Here is an 11,971-nt window from a genome sequence, read left to right as displayed (position 1 = left end):
CATATTTCATTATGGAAGTACAGTGGACTGTTCCTTTAAAGGTCAATAGTAGTATTTTATAAACAATACGAAATTTGATTGGGAGCCAATGCAGTGTGGATAAGTTAGTAAGTACTAGGTTCTCAAAATAGTACATTTGCAAAGAAGTCTGTTGTGAAACCAGAGAGTACTTACACTAACCAGCTTGATAACTGGTTAAGCTAAATACAATTTAAATCAAGCACATTAAACTAGGGAAAGTGTTTATGAAACATTAAACTATCTTACTTTTAGTAGGACTTTCACTAAGATGTCAGAATGGGTCAAACACTAAAAATGGACAACATTTAGCCTTCACATATTTGTGCATCTTTAATTTTGAGGAAACTAAACATTTCCAACACAAAATTCTCTTCATTATTTTCAGTGATAAAGGCACAAAGGTTTCCTCAGAGTAGATTTACTCATGGAAAATTGTGTTATTTACAGAAAAATGAGCAACAGTTTCTGGAGTTTAATCACAAAAGGCACAATTTCTGCTTGAAATTGTTTGAGCTCCTGACTGAAATGTGTGTGTGTGTGTAAATTTGAAAAAAAATTTGACTGTTCGCGAGCCAGTGTATTACGTCACATTGGTACCGGAAGTGGATTTCTGAATTCCCTTAACAATAGTACCAGTTTTTTTTCAAAGCATGACATTACACTTTAATACTCGCCAGAAACCGTGTATAAAGTTAAACATACAGCTGTATTTTTTTAAACAAAATAAAAAAAAAAAAGTAATGGTGACGTTTTTATATTGAAACGTCATACGGTGTGCGCGTGCACGTCGTCTTAATCTCCATCGTATTTACACATTAAAATGAAATGCATAGTTTTGTTTACTAGCGAGGTTCTAGGTTTTGGTTGGTAAATATGACACTCACGACTGTTGGCCAGGCATGACGTTTCAGCGTGACACTTTCTGAGACGCACTGGAGCATTGTGGGTAGTGTAGTCCTTGACCAGATCGTGAATTTGTAAATCACGTCTTATTATTTTTAATTGTTTTAGTTAAGAAGACTATTAAATTTCGCATTAATCATGGATAATTCATGATCGTTAATGTATTCTGTTAAAAAAATTAATAATATGACGTCATTTTCACTTCCGGAATATGACGTTACCAGTTTCAGTTCTATGGCAACGTCATTCGTGTTGCATGTACGCGTGCGCTCCTTCGTCTGTCTTCGGCGTTTATGTTTGTGTGCGTGTGCTTGAGTCTGCTTTACCGAACCGGATTAGCGCGTTTGTTACGGTTCCGGCCCGCTGAGGCGCGCGACATGGCGGCGGCCTCAAACTCGAGCCCGAACTCAAATCCCGGCCGGAGCTCAGGTTCGAGTTCAGGCGCGAGCCCGGAGGAGGCGCACCGGTCCGCGGCGGCGGCGGCGGCTCTGGCGAGTGACGGTGAACCGGAGGAGGCCGAGCAGTTCTCCTCAGCGCTGCACTGCTCGGAGCTCGCGCGGCGACAGAACGAGCAGAGAAAACTCGGACTCTTCTGCGACGTCACGCTCGCGTTCAGCGGCTCGCGAGGCGGAGGAGAGGGCGCGGGCTGCGGGTTCGAGCTCGGTGCGCACCGATCCGTGCTCGCAGCCGCCACCGATTACTTCACCCCGCTGCTCGGGGGCCAGTTTGCGGAGTCCGTGTCGCGGCGCGTGGAGATGAAGGAGTGGAGCAGCGAGACGGGGCCCGAGCGCGAGACCGTCGAGAGTGTCGTGCAGTTCATGTACACCGGAGAGATCCGCGTCAGCACGAGCAACGTGCACGAGGTCCTGGAGCTCGCGGACAGGTGAGAGCTGAACCTGCAGTGTCTTGTATAACCCACCTGTATTAAAGGAGCAGTGCACTCTGAGCTGTACTGTTCCCTGGCACTGGGGCGGTGCCACTATCTTTTCACGACTTTCTCATTTAAATGCTGCAGGCTCACTGAAAACCCTCATCTGGTCTGTTGTCCATCTTCATCTTCGTACAGTTCGGGTGTTCCTGTACCCACTGTGTTCTCAGATTCCTGTTCTTACTGACAGGACTGGAACCGGGTGTGCTTTTGTAGCTCATCCACCTCACCTCAAGGTTCAACGTGTGGTGTGTTCTGAGATGCTTTTCTGCTCACCACGCTTGCAGAGTGCACTGATTTGAGTATTGAGCCTCCCTGTCAGCTTGAACCAGATTCACAGTCACTGACATGTTTTTTCCCCCATTTTTCTGATAACATGAACCTTTTAACTGAAGCTCCTGACCTGTATCAGTGTGATATTAATGCATTGCTCTGCTGCATCCTGATTGGATAATTGCATGAATCAGCATGTCTGTAGGTGTTCCTGATTAAACTGTATAGCAAATGATAGCTACTAACGAAAGGTAAAAAAAAAAACCTAATAAATGTGTAATTGCGATTACATTAGATTTATTTCCACTGTTTTATATAAGGAGTAAAATCCTGCATGTTAAGGCTGATTTATACTTCTGTGTAGAATCTACGCTGTAGCTGTTGTTGATGTGAGCGCTCACACAGTGTGTTTGGAACTGAAGGCAATTTTTTTTATCATCAAAATTCTATTTCTCATTTTATTAAACATAGGAATGTATTTTTGATCGCTATTTTGTCACTGCTATAGCAAGTTATGAGTGTTTTGAAATATGCTATGTAATATCTCAGTCCATATGTCAAAGCAATGGCCATAAACAAGATTCGTTGAGACCTGTGCGAGACATCGTAGGACGGAAGTAAAATGTACAGCGGAAATCAAAGTGACCAACATTTGCCAACGTTCCCTGTGTCCGAAATCGCTCACTCGTTCCCTACTCCCTATATAAGGAATTACTATATAGAGGAAAAAACGCTTTCGGACACTAGTCCGTCATGCTGGTATTTACCATACATGTCAACCTTTGGTCAATCAAACCTGTATAACCAACCTCCAAAATCCGTATTTCCCTTATAAAATCCGTATAAGATGCAAATTAAAATAATTTACCTAAAATTTGAATGATAATTAACAATAATATATCCAAGTTACTTTTTATTCAATATTAATAACAATAAACCTTCAGAATGAATACAAAGCTCCAATGTTCGACAAAAACACAAAGTGTCACTCTAATGTTCTGAATTGTACTCCATGACAGCTTTTTTTAGCAGTCTGCACCAATACCTCACTAGGCTGCATGTCACAGCAAGTGTCTGTGTTGATCTTGCCGGAGTGCCCATTCAGAATCTTTTCAGTCGGTAGTGAAAGTCGCTCAGTTGGAAATACGCGTTTCAGACATAATGTTACTTCCCGGTTAGCGGGATTCTCGTAATGCGGTGTGCGCATGATCAAAAGTGGAACGAAGTCTCGCTACCACAAGATAACGCGCAATTTCATAAGACTCTTTACTGGCTGTTTGTGCTTTCTGTGGTGTACAGTACGTTTGTAAATGAATGTTATGCGCTCTTTTATCATGGTGGGAATTGATTATAGCTCAAAATAAATATTGAAGTTTTTTAAAGAATCCGTATAACTTTATTTGTATGCCCGTATACTACGTTTATTGAATCAAATCCATATAAAATACGGACATTCCGTATAGGTTGACATGTATGATTTACGTCATTACATCGTAGGACGGAAGTAAAACGTACAGCGGAAATCAAAGTGACCAACATCTGCTAACGTTCCCTGTGTCTGAAGTCGCTCACTTGTTCACTACTTCCTATGTAAGGAATTACTATATAGAGGAAAAAACGCTTTCGGACACTAGTCTGTCATGCTGGTATTTACGTCTTGACTGTCGCACAATTAAAACGTGTCAGATAAATCGGCTGGTGGGTTTTCAAAATAAATACATGCATGTGTTTTTGTGATAAATACATTATACTGAGCGTATTTCCCACATTAATAAATACAAAGTACCTGCATCTTTCAGTTTTTTTTTTTTAAATCAAGGCTGAATACTTTCTTCTTTGCCACTGCCTTTTATTAAATCAAATTTGAGACTTTTAATTTGATTTCTTTCAGCACGGACAGCACTATGTAGTGCCCTATATATAGTGAGTAGGGAGCAATTTCAGACACAGGGGTTGTCAAAAGATGCGTGCGCCCTCTTTCGAATACTGACGTAGTCAAGCCGGAAGTTTTGTTTGTTTTGATAACAATCAGGAAAGTTTGAAAAAAGTAGGCAGTAGTCATCATTTAAACTCGGTTTTTGTGCAATATTTCGTTTGGAAAACAGTTTTCAAAATGGCAGTGCTGACACTTCACGTTTCGAAGTCTCGTACAAGTCTCGTGAAGATCGCACGGATAAGTGATGCCTGCCGTCGACCAAACGAACTACGTTAGGCTGATAAGTATAATATTTAATTGCAATTAGTTGCCAGTATAAAGTTATTAAAACCGAAAACGTAATTGCATAACACGTTAATTAGGAAATAAAGCAAGTTTAAAAATGTCTTCAGTGCCCCTTTAACTACAGCGTAGATTCTACACAGAAGTATAAATCAGGCTTTATGCTTCCAAATAAGGCATGCATCTCCTCTCGGAGGCACTGTCACATGAAACGGACCAGAATTGACTGACTTTAGTCATAGAAGAAGAGCGAGATACGAGTTCCATGTTTCACTGTAGGAATAGTAAACAGAAAATGTTGTTTTGAAACATTTCCTGGAGGAAAAATAAACCTCACGTGATTAATTATAAACCAAGTGAATTCTCACTGAAAGGTTTCCGAAGTGTTTTAACTCGTTTGTATTTGCGGTGGAGGGTGTGCAGCGAATTATCAACACGTACAATTTTAAGTGTATTAATGAGCATGATGTACTTTGCATCCATTTTATAGTTACATTTAATGTTGTAGAATAATGAAACAACTTAGTTCCTGTTCTCACTTACATTATAGCTGCTATAAACTATCATTCCTTTGCCAGCCTCTCTTTCTCTCAAAGTTAATTAAAATAGTAATAAAACGTAGCTTGTCATGTTACTGAGAAAGCGCAAAGAAGTGTAAACTCCTGTCCTGAAGATGTTGGAAAACTTAGTTACAGCTTTACCTCTGACATTGGAGACTCCTTCCACACATTTCTCCTGAGAGAAGACTTCACCTTATTAGAGGTTATACAGCGTTTGTGGGGCGTCAGCCGTACACGTCCCTGTGAATGAGCGGTTACTATAGAAACGATAGCGTTTTAGAACAAGTGCATTATATAAATCTATGATGGTGTGAAATTATTTTATCTTTCAGTGAAGCCATTGGTTGCTGAGTATATCAGTCTTTCAGACTGGGTGACGGGCGAATGTAATACAATATTCTGATAAATTCCGTCATGGTACACTTTTCTGAGCTCATTATTATCAGCTTTTTCATAGTAATCCATCATTGTTCATTAGAGCAGTGGTTCTCAACTTGAGGTCCAGGGGAAGTATAGCCAAGGGGCATATGCCAAGCAACAGAGTCAACTCAAACCTAACATGTTCAGAGAAACAAAGCTCTATTGCTCTACAAATCTTATTTACTGAGACTGTCCTCAGGGTTTGAGAACACCTGGACTAGTGGCTGTTGATGATCCCACGTTTTGATTTTTTAAAATTTTTGTTCTTTTTGTCAAATCAGGTTCCTATTGGTGCAGCTGAAGGAGTTCTGTGGTGATTTCCTGAAGCGGAAGCTGAGCCTGACGAACTGTGTGGCCGTACACAGCCTGGCACACATGTACACATTGGATCAGCTGGCGTTACGCGCTGCTGAAATGATACGCCGCAACTTCCACAGGGTGATCCAAGACGACGAGTTCTACACACTCCCATTCCACCTGGTGCGTGATTGGCTGAGTGATGCCGAGATCACGGTTGACTCAGAAGAGGTTTTGTTCGACGCTGTTGTTAAGTGGGTGCGTCGTGGCAGTGAGGACCGCGAGCGGCACTTTGAGGAGCTTTTCCGTCTCCTTAGGCTGCCTCAGATCAAGCCCACTTACTTGACAAGGGTGGTAAAGAATGAGCCACTCGTGGCGCGGAACGAGGCGTGTCTCAAACTCGTCTCGGATGCTGTGGAGAGTCACGCCATCCGTTTTGAAAACCATAAAAAGTCAGCGTCTGATTCGGAATTCTGGGCCGCTTTTCAGCCTCGATTTGGACAAAACATGGACGTCATCATGGTGGTCGGTGGTGTTTCAGAAGGAGGCGACTATTTGAGTGAGTGTGTCGGGTATTTCGTGTACGAAGATCGTTGGGTGAACCTTCCACATATCCATAATCACCTTGATGGCCATGCAATCGCAGTTACAGATTCGTACGTCTATGTCGCAGGATCAATGGAGCCTGGATTTGCCAAAACGGTGGAAAGATACAATCCGAATCGCAACACTTGGGAGCAAGTGAGCAATCTTACGACCCGTAAGCACTCGTTTGGCCTGACGTGTGTCAAAAATATCCTCTACAGCATTGGAGGGCATGGGAATTTCAGCCCAGGATTCAAGGATGTCAGCGTTTATGAACCGGAGCAGGACAAATGGCACAATTTGGAATCGGCACCAAAAATTTTGCGAGATGTGAAAGCAATTAGCGTCGAAGATCGCTACGTTTACGTAACGGCGAGGACACCTGTGGATACAGACAATGATGACGGGCTCAAGACAGTGACGACGCGCTACGACACCGAGAGTCGCCAGTGGCAAGAAGTTGATTCTTTGCCCCTGATTGACAATTACTGCCTCTTCCAGATGGCTGTGGCGTCCACAAATTTTTACCACACCGCATCCTGCTGTCCGAGAAGCTACACCAATGTCCGAGATGAAGCCGTTCGGCAGAAAATTAGTGCTCGAATCTCAGATGAGATTCTTGAAAGCCTGCCTCCGGAGGTCACCAGCGTTGAAGGAGCCGCCGTGTGCTTCCTCGGAGACGACGTGTTTGTCATCGGTGGTTGGAAAAACAGCGATGATGTGGACAAGCAGTACCGAAAAGAGGCGTACCGGTACTGCGCTGAGAGGAAGCGATGGATGCTGCTTCCTCCAATGCCACAGCCTCGTTGCCGGGCGACCGCGTGCCATGTTCGAATCCCCTACCGCTTCTTGTATGGGTGCCAGAGGTATCCGATGCCACAGAATTTAGCGCGACAGCGAGACCGGATGCAGCAGATGCAGCAGCTTCATCGGCGCACCCTCACCCTGCGCAGGCAGCTGCAGTCCCAGATTGAATGCTGAAGGAATAAACAATATTGGGAGCTTTTTGGGTCCAAGCTGAAGGAAGAGCCACCAGGTTGTGATGAGGAGCTGCTGTGATTTTGTGAATACCTTTAACATCTTTTCATCCAGCTTTCATCTTTTCACTGGGGAAATGGATATCAGCAACTTTGTGTGTTGAGAGTAATGGCAGTGCTGGAAAAAGTCCTCCAGGTCACTTGCGGGTGCAGATGAACAAAGAGACATGATATTGTTTCTGCCATTTTCATTGTGTATTAACGCTTCTGTGTAAATATTTTTTTTTTTTTGGGGGGGGGGGGGGTCCTGTATGAAAGTCCTCATGTCCACTGGGGGTGTCGATGAACAATGAGCTCTAAATAACATTCTACCATTACGGGTTTCATGTTGTGTTCTGTATATGATTTGTCAAGCTTTTTGCAGAGACCAAACAATATAAATATTTTGTCACTGATTAATTTTAAGGAGTTGAAAACTCTCAATATTGAGAGGCAAGCACCAGTGGGTTTTTCAGCAAATTCATAAACAACCATGACTAAACCTCTATACATAGCTTGAGCTTTTTTTTTTTTTTTGCGCTTAAAGGTCAAGAGATGGTGAGTTTAAAGCCTGATGATGTCACTGTTGTCCAACTACATTTATGTACAGCATCGCTTCCTGTGAATGTTTAGGCCCCGACCCCAAGATTAGCGCCTGTATAGTGTTTGATGGCTGTTCAAAACATGTAAGGTTTTCATGTTAAATGCTTCTAGTGATTCCAGTAAGTCCATGAAACGTGCAATATAAAGTACTTATTTAACTCTCAGGCTGTAGTTTTCTTGGTTAAAATCAGTTTCTGCTAAGAATTTGAGCTTATTTATATCCTCTACTGGGAGGTGTTTCATAATTCACCCGCCATAGATTATTTTCTACTCATGTCTGATGCTCAAAAAGTCCTCTAGGCCACTAGAGGGCAATGAAGAATAAACAACATTCAGCCATTACGGAAGCCACTGTAAACTTGAACCATTTTGCATTTTGCTGTATGTTCAGACCTGCCAACTGCCACTCAAGTTTTAGTTTAAATGTAGTAGATAATAAAGTTCACATGCAAAGTGGTACCATTAAAACCCCTCTGTATATAAACACACTCCAATTTCTACCTTAGAAAAGTGATTGTGAAGGATCTGTATCAGAAATATATGGTGTAATACTACACGTTATTTCTCTTTTTGGTTGGCATGTCTGAATATTTGATGTTTCTTTTTTCTTGAGTGTAAGTTAAGGGGCGGGGTTTGTATTGAAGTGTGTGTGTGTGTAAGTAATATTAACTGTATTATATAATGACTGCTCCCGAGGTCACGTATATTGTTCGTATCATTGTGAGTTTTGTATAGGTTGGATATATGAGGTGTCGCTTTATCGGCTTGCTTCAGTATTTGCCTTAAATTTTCCAGATGTTTTGTCACAAATGAAGAATCAGCATCGTTGTCAGTGATTATCTGCTTCACTGTGAGACAATTATCACTTTTCAGTATATTGTATCTTCATTTATATAATTTTTCAACAAGTCAGCTATGCATAGCTGCAGCAGATAAGCTTTGCTAATTATTCTACAACCAAAATGTAATTTTTTTTTTTTTTTTACTTGCATGTGTAGCGTCTTCTTGCACTTTGCCACATTTCTGACTTGCATATTTTTGTTTCTTCACTAGGTTCTGCACTTGAAACTTGAAAAGCACTTCTAAGGGAGTCATTAGTGGTAATAAGGCGGTGTTCCAATACAACCTTATCGACCTTGTTTACTTCATTTATTTACGTCTCCTTGTTCATGTTAATTGCAGATCCATTAGTTTATAACCTTTACTAACCCATAAGACATTTGCTCCCTTTTCATAGGCACTGCTTCCTTCAAAATGGCGGATGAAGTCTAAACAGGATCGGTATCGTACTTCAGTCTTAGTGTGTTTGGGTTTTGTGTCTGTCCTGACTATGATCCTGCTAATCGCCATATCTGGTAGTTAGCAAGCTAAGAGCAATATTTTATGTAATATTTAAAAAAAAATTTTTTTAGATAACAGGTGAGATGAGGACGTTACTTTCTTCATTGCTTTCTTTATTTTGCTAGTTAGCATGAAGGCTAATGGGTGAGCCGATACACGTCTGTAGAGATACCGTTAGAAGGAAACTCCAGGTCACCGAGGCCGTGTTCTTCAGCGTACAGAACGCAGTGCGGAGTTTAAGCAAAAAGGGGCCATTACAGTCATTTATTGTCTAACCGTGTTATATGATGGTGATATTTTCTACCTCACTGCTTCCTCACACTGATAAGAAATCCTGATCATCTCATTATTACGAGATATCTATTGTTACAAGAACAGTGTCTCGCAACTGCAAAAAAAATGTATTATGTGAAATGTTATTAAACAGCTCTTTATTACTAGAACAGTATCTTTTTATTTCGAGAACATTTTATTATGAGAAAAGCATCTTATTACTAGATGAAACCTACAAGAGAACATTTCATTATTACAAGAATACAATTAGTTATGAGGGGACATTTCATTACTACAATAAAACTCAACATTTCTTGATAATGAAATATTTTCTTGTAATAATGAGTTGCGTATTTTGTTTTGGGGTTTTTTTGTGTAGTAGCAAGATTCTTTTCTTGTAAAAGATTCGTATCTGATAATAACAAGAGGCTAATGTTAAATTTGTTTTCTTGCGTGGCAGAAATACGCTTTTATACATAATTCCCATGGTAGTTTTTAATTTTTATTGTCCCACACTGTGTGTGAAATGTGGTGTGAAACTTCTTTTTTCTGTTCAGCATAATCAAGTGATAAATCAGCTCCTGTACTTGTTTAATATAATTTTTATCATGTATTATTGTTCGTCTGAGTGATTGTAAATATTACATTCCATCAGTGTTTGTGTCTCCACATGCACCCACACTTTTTTGCCATTTAAATATTTAATTTGATTCATGAGTCACAAATCTATTCCTTTTGTTCACGTTCTTTTCTTTTGCAATGCCAGTGTAAGAATGTTTTGTTTGTTTTGTTTTTATTTTTAGCATCTGATTTTTAACAGCTGTGACTTTTTATGGAGGTTCTGATAGAAAAACAATCTGACTCGAGAAGTTCATCAGTCTTATACAGCAGACCGCGAAGACCAGGAGTTATTTTTATTTATTCTGTCCTCTAATCTCAAGATCATGACTTAATATTTCTTCTCGTGATCTCAATATAACAAAAAATACAATTGTCAGTATACATATTTTGAAATAATATAAAAATTAAACATTGCTGCTACATTGAAAACACTTGCTACATTAATGCTATACCAAGACAGTCACTGTCACTAAACGTATCTTCGTTAGCTATGATCACAGTATAAAAGTATTAAATGAATCATGTATTCAATGAATTGTTGCACTGAGTTGTAGCTGAACATTTAGAGAAACTAGCTAGATCAGTGTCAGGACTTGAACACCACCAACATCCACATCAGGTGAGAAGTGTAAAGTGATTTACAAATATTGTGCATTTTGTTTAAAAGTGGTCATTAGTGTCCTTTGAACAAAATCAGTCATTTGTCAGTAAAACAAGGTTTGTTATCTTGAGATCATAGAACAGAAGAGTAACTCATGGCCTCTGAGGATTTCTATTATTGCCATGTTTGCCTGAATGAATAATGTTTATTATTATTAATCTCAAGCTGCAAATATTTTCAAACTGATGTGCTGATATTGTGAGCTATGGTAGAAATATATGTACATCTATTATCGCTGAAATGTTTTACACTCCAGCTGAAATAACCGAGCTTGTGGGAAAATATTCAACATTATATTATACTAGTGCACTAAACGTCTTTTAAGCATTCTTATTGAGACTTTGGGATTGATGTCTGTCTCCTGCTATGGTGAGCAAGTCCAAAGAAGTTCCTGCCTGTGAGAGAAGTGTGTGTGCGTGCGTGTCTGTCTGTCTCTGAAGCTAGACTAAATGTGCCAGATATGTTTAGAAAAAAAGGAAAATGATCATGTTGATACTTCCCCCCTGTGAAATTAATTTAAAATCTGTAAAGAAAGTGTGTGTGTGTATAATATATCAATATATTGCATTATATATTTTGCTTTGCATGTATTAGCAGGAATGCACAGCAAGATGTGGATTGCAATAAAAAGATCAAAATTTTGTAACGTTGTTTTACTGTGACCAAAAGTTATTCAACGACAGGGGCAGTGCTCAAGAAAATGCAACCATGGTTCAGGATGGGATATTATGCACACTGATTCGCAGGAACATGCCACTATTAGCATTTTTCTGCCTGGGACAGTGATACTACTTACAATTGTACTGTAACCCTTCATTTAGTTAGGGTTTTTTTTTTTAGAGGTTTTTTTTTCTCTTTCTTTCTTTCCCCCTCGGGATACTGGAGTCGAGGGAATTTGCCAATATCCCTTAGTTAAATCTAGCGTTGAATAAAAGCAAGACTGACTGAGCAGTTAATCAATGCAAGGCATTGGAAATGCACCATATTTTGACATTGCATTGACTTTTCTAAAGGCCGTACATAAATGGACCAACCTATCGGTCTTGGACACCAAGACCACCGCGCTGCTGCAGTCACTGTGTGATTCCTCTGTTACCCCGTGTCGAACATTAGTCTTGTTCATCCCGACCCACATTTTTCTTGTGTTTGGGGAGTCAGTAGGGGTGGTTATGTACCGCCACCCCTGGAGGAGTCTCAATGTGGTGTTCAATGATATTTGTGCAACCAGATCGAGGCAAAAACACATCAGAG

General features: G+C 40.3%; 1 protein-coding gene across 1 annotated transcript; it reads left to right on the top strand.

The window, feature by feature from the left end:
• Nucleotides 1–1,170: 1,170 nt before the first annotated feature.
• On the top strand, nucleotides 1,171–11,361 carry klhl11 (kelch-like family member 11). The gene is made up of 2 exons (XM_060939309.1): nucleotides 1,171–1,807; nucleotides 5,605–11,361. The coding sequence occupies exons 1-2, from the start codon at nucleotides 1,218–1,220 to the stop codon at nucleotides 7,184–7,186; spliced, it is 2,172 nt and encodes a 723-aa protein (XP_060795292.1). The 5' UTR covers nucleotides 1,171–1,217; the 3' UTR covers nucleotides 7,187–11,361.
• Nucleotides 11,362–11,971: the final 610 nt, after the last annotated feature.

The sequence above is a fragment of the Neoarius graeffei genome, chromosome 14 (assembly GCF_027579695.1).
Source record: "Neoarius graeffei isolate fNeoGra1 chromosome 14, fNeoGra1.pri, whole genome shotgun sequence".
In the NCBI taxonomy this organism is placed as follows: domain Eukaryota; kingdom Metazoa; phylum Chordata; class Actinopteri; order Siluriformes; family Ariidae; genus Neoarius; species Neoarius graeffei.
This window is presented reverse-complemented; position numbering and strand designations above follow the sequence as displayed.

Coding starts and splice junctions, on each gene's coding strand:
- klhl11 (XM_060939309.1), top strand. CDS start 1,218: ATGTTTGTGTGCGTGTGCTTGAGTCTGCTTTACCGAACCGGATTAGCG. Junction 1,808..5,604: donor GTCCTGGAGCTCGCGGACAG/GTGAGAGCTGAA, acceptor TTGTCAAATCAG/GTTCCTATTGGTGCAGCTGA.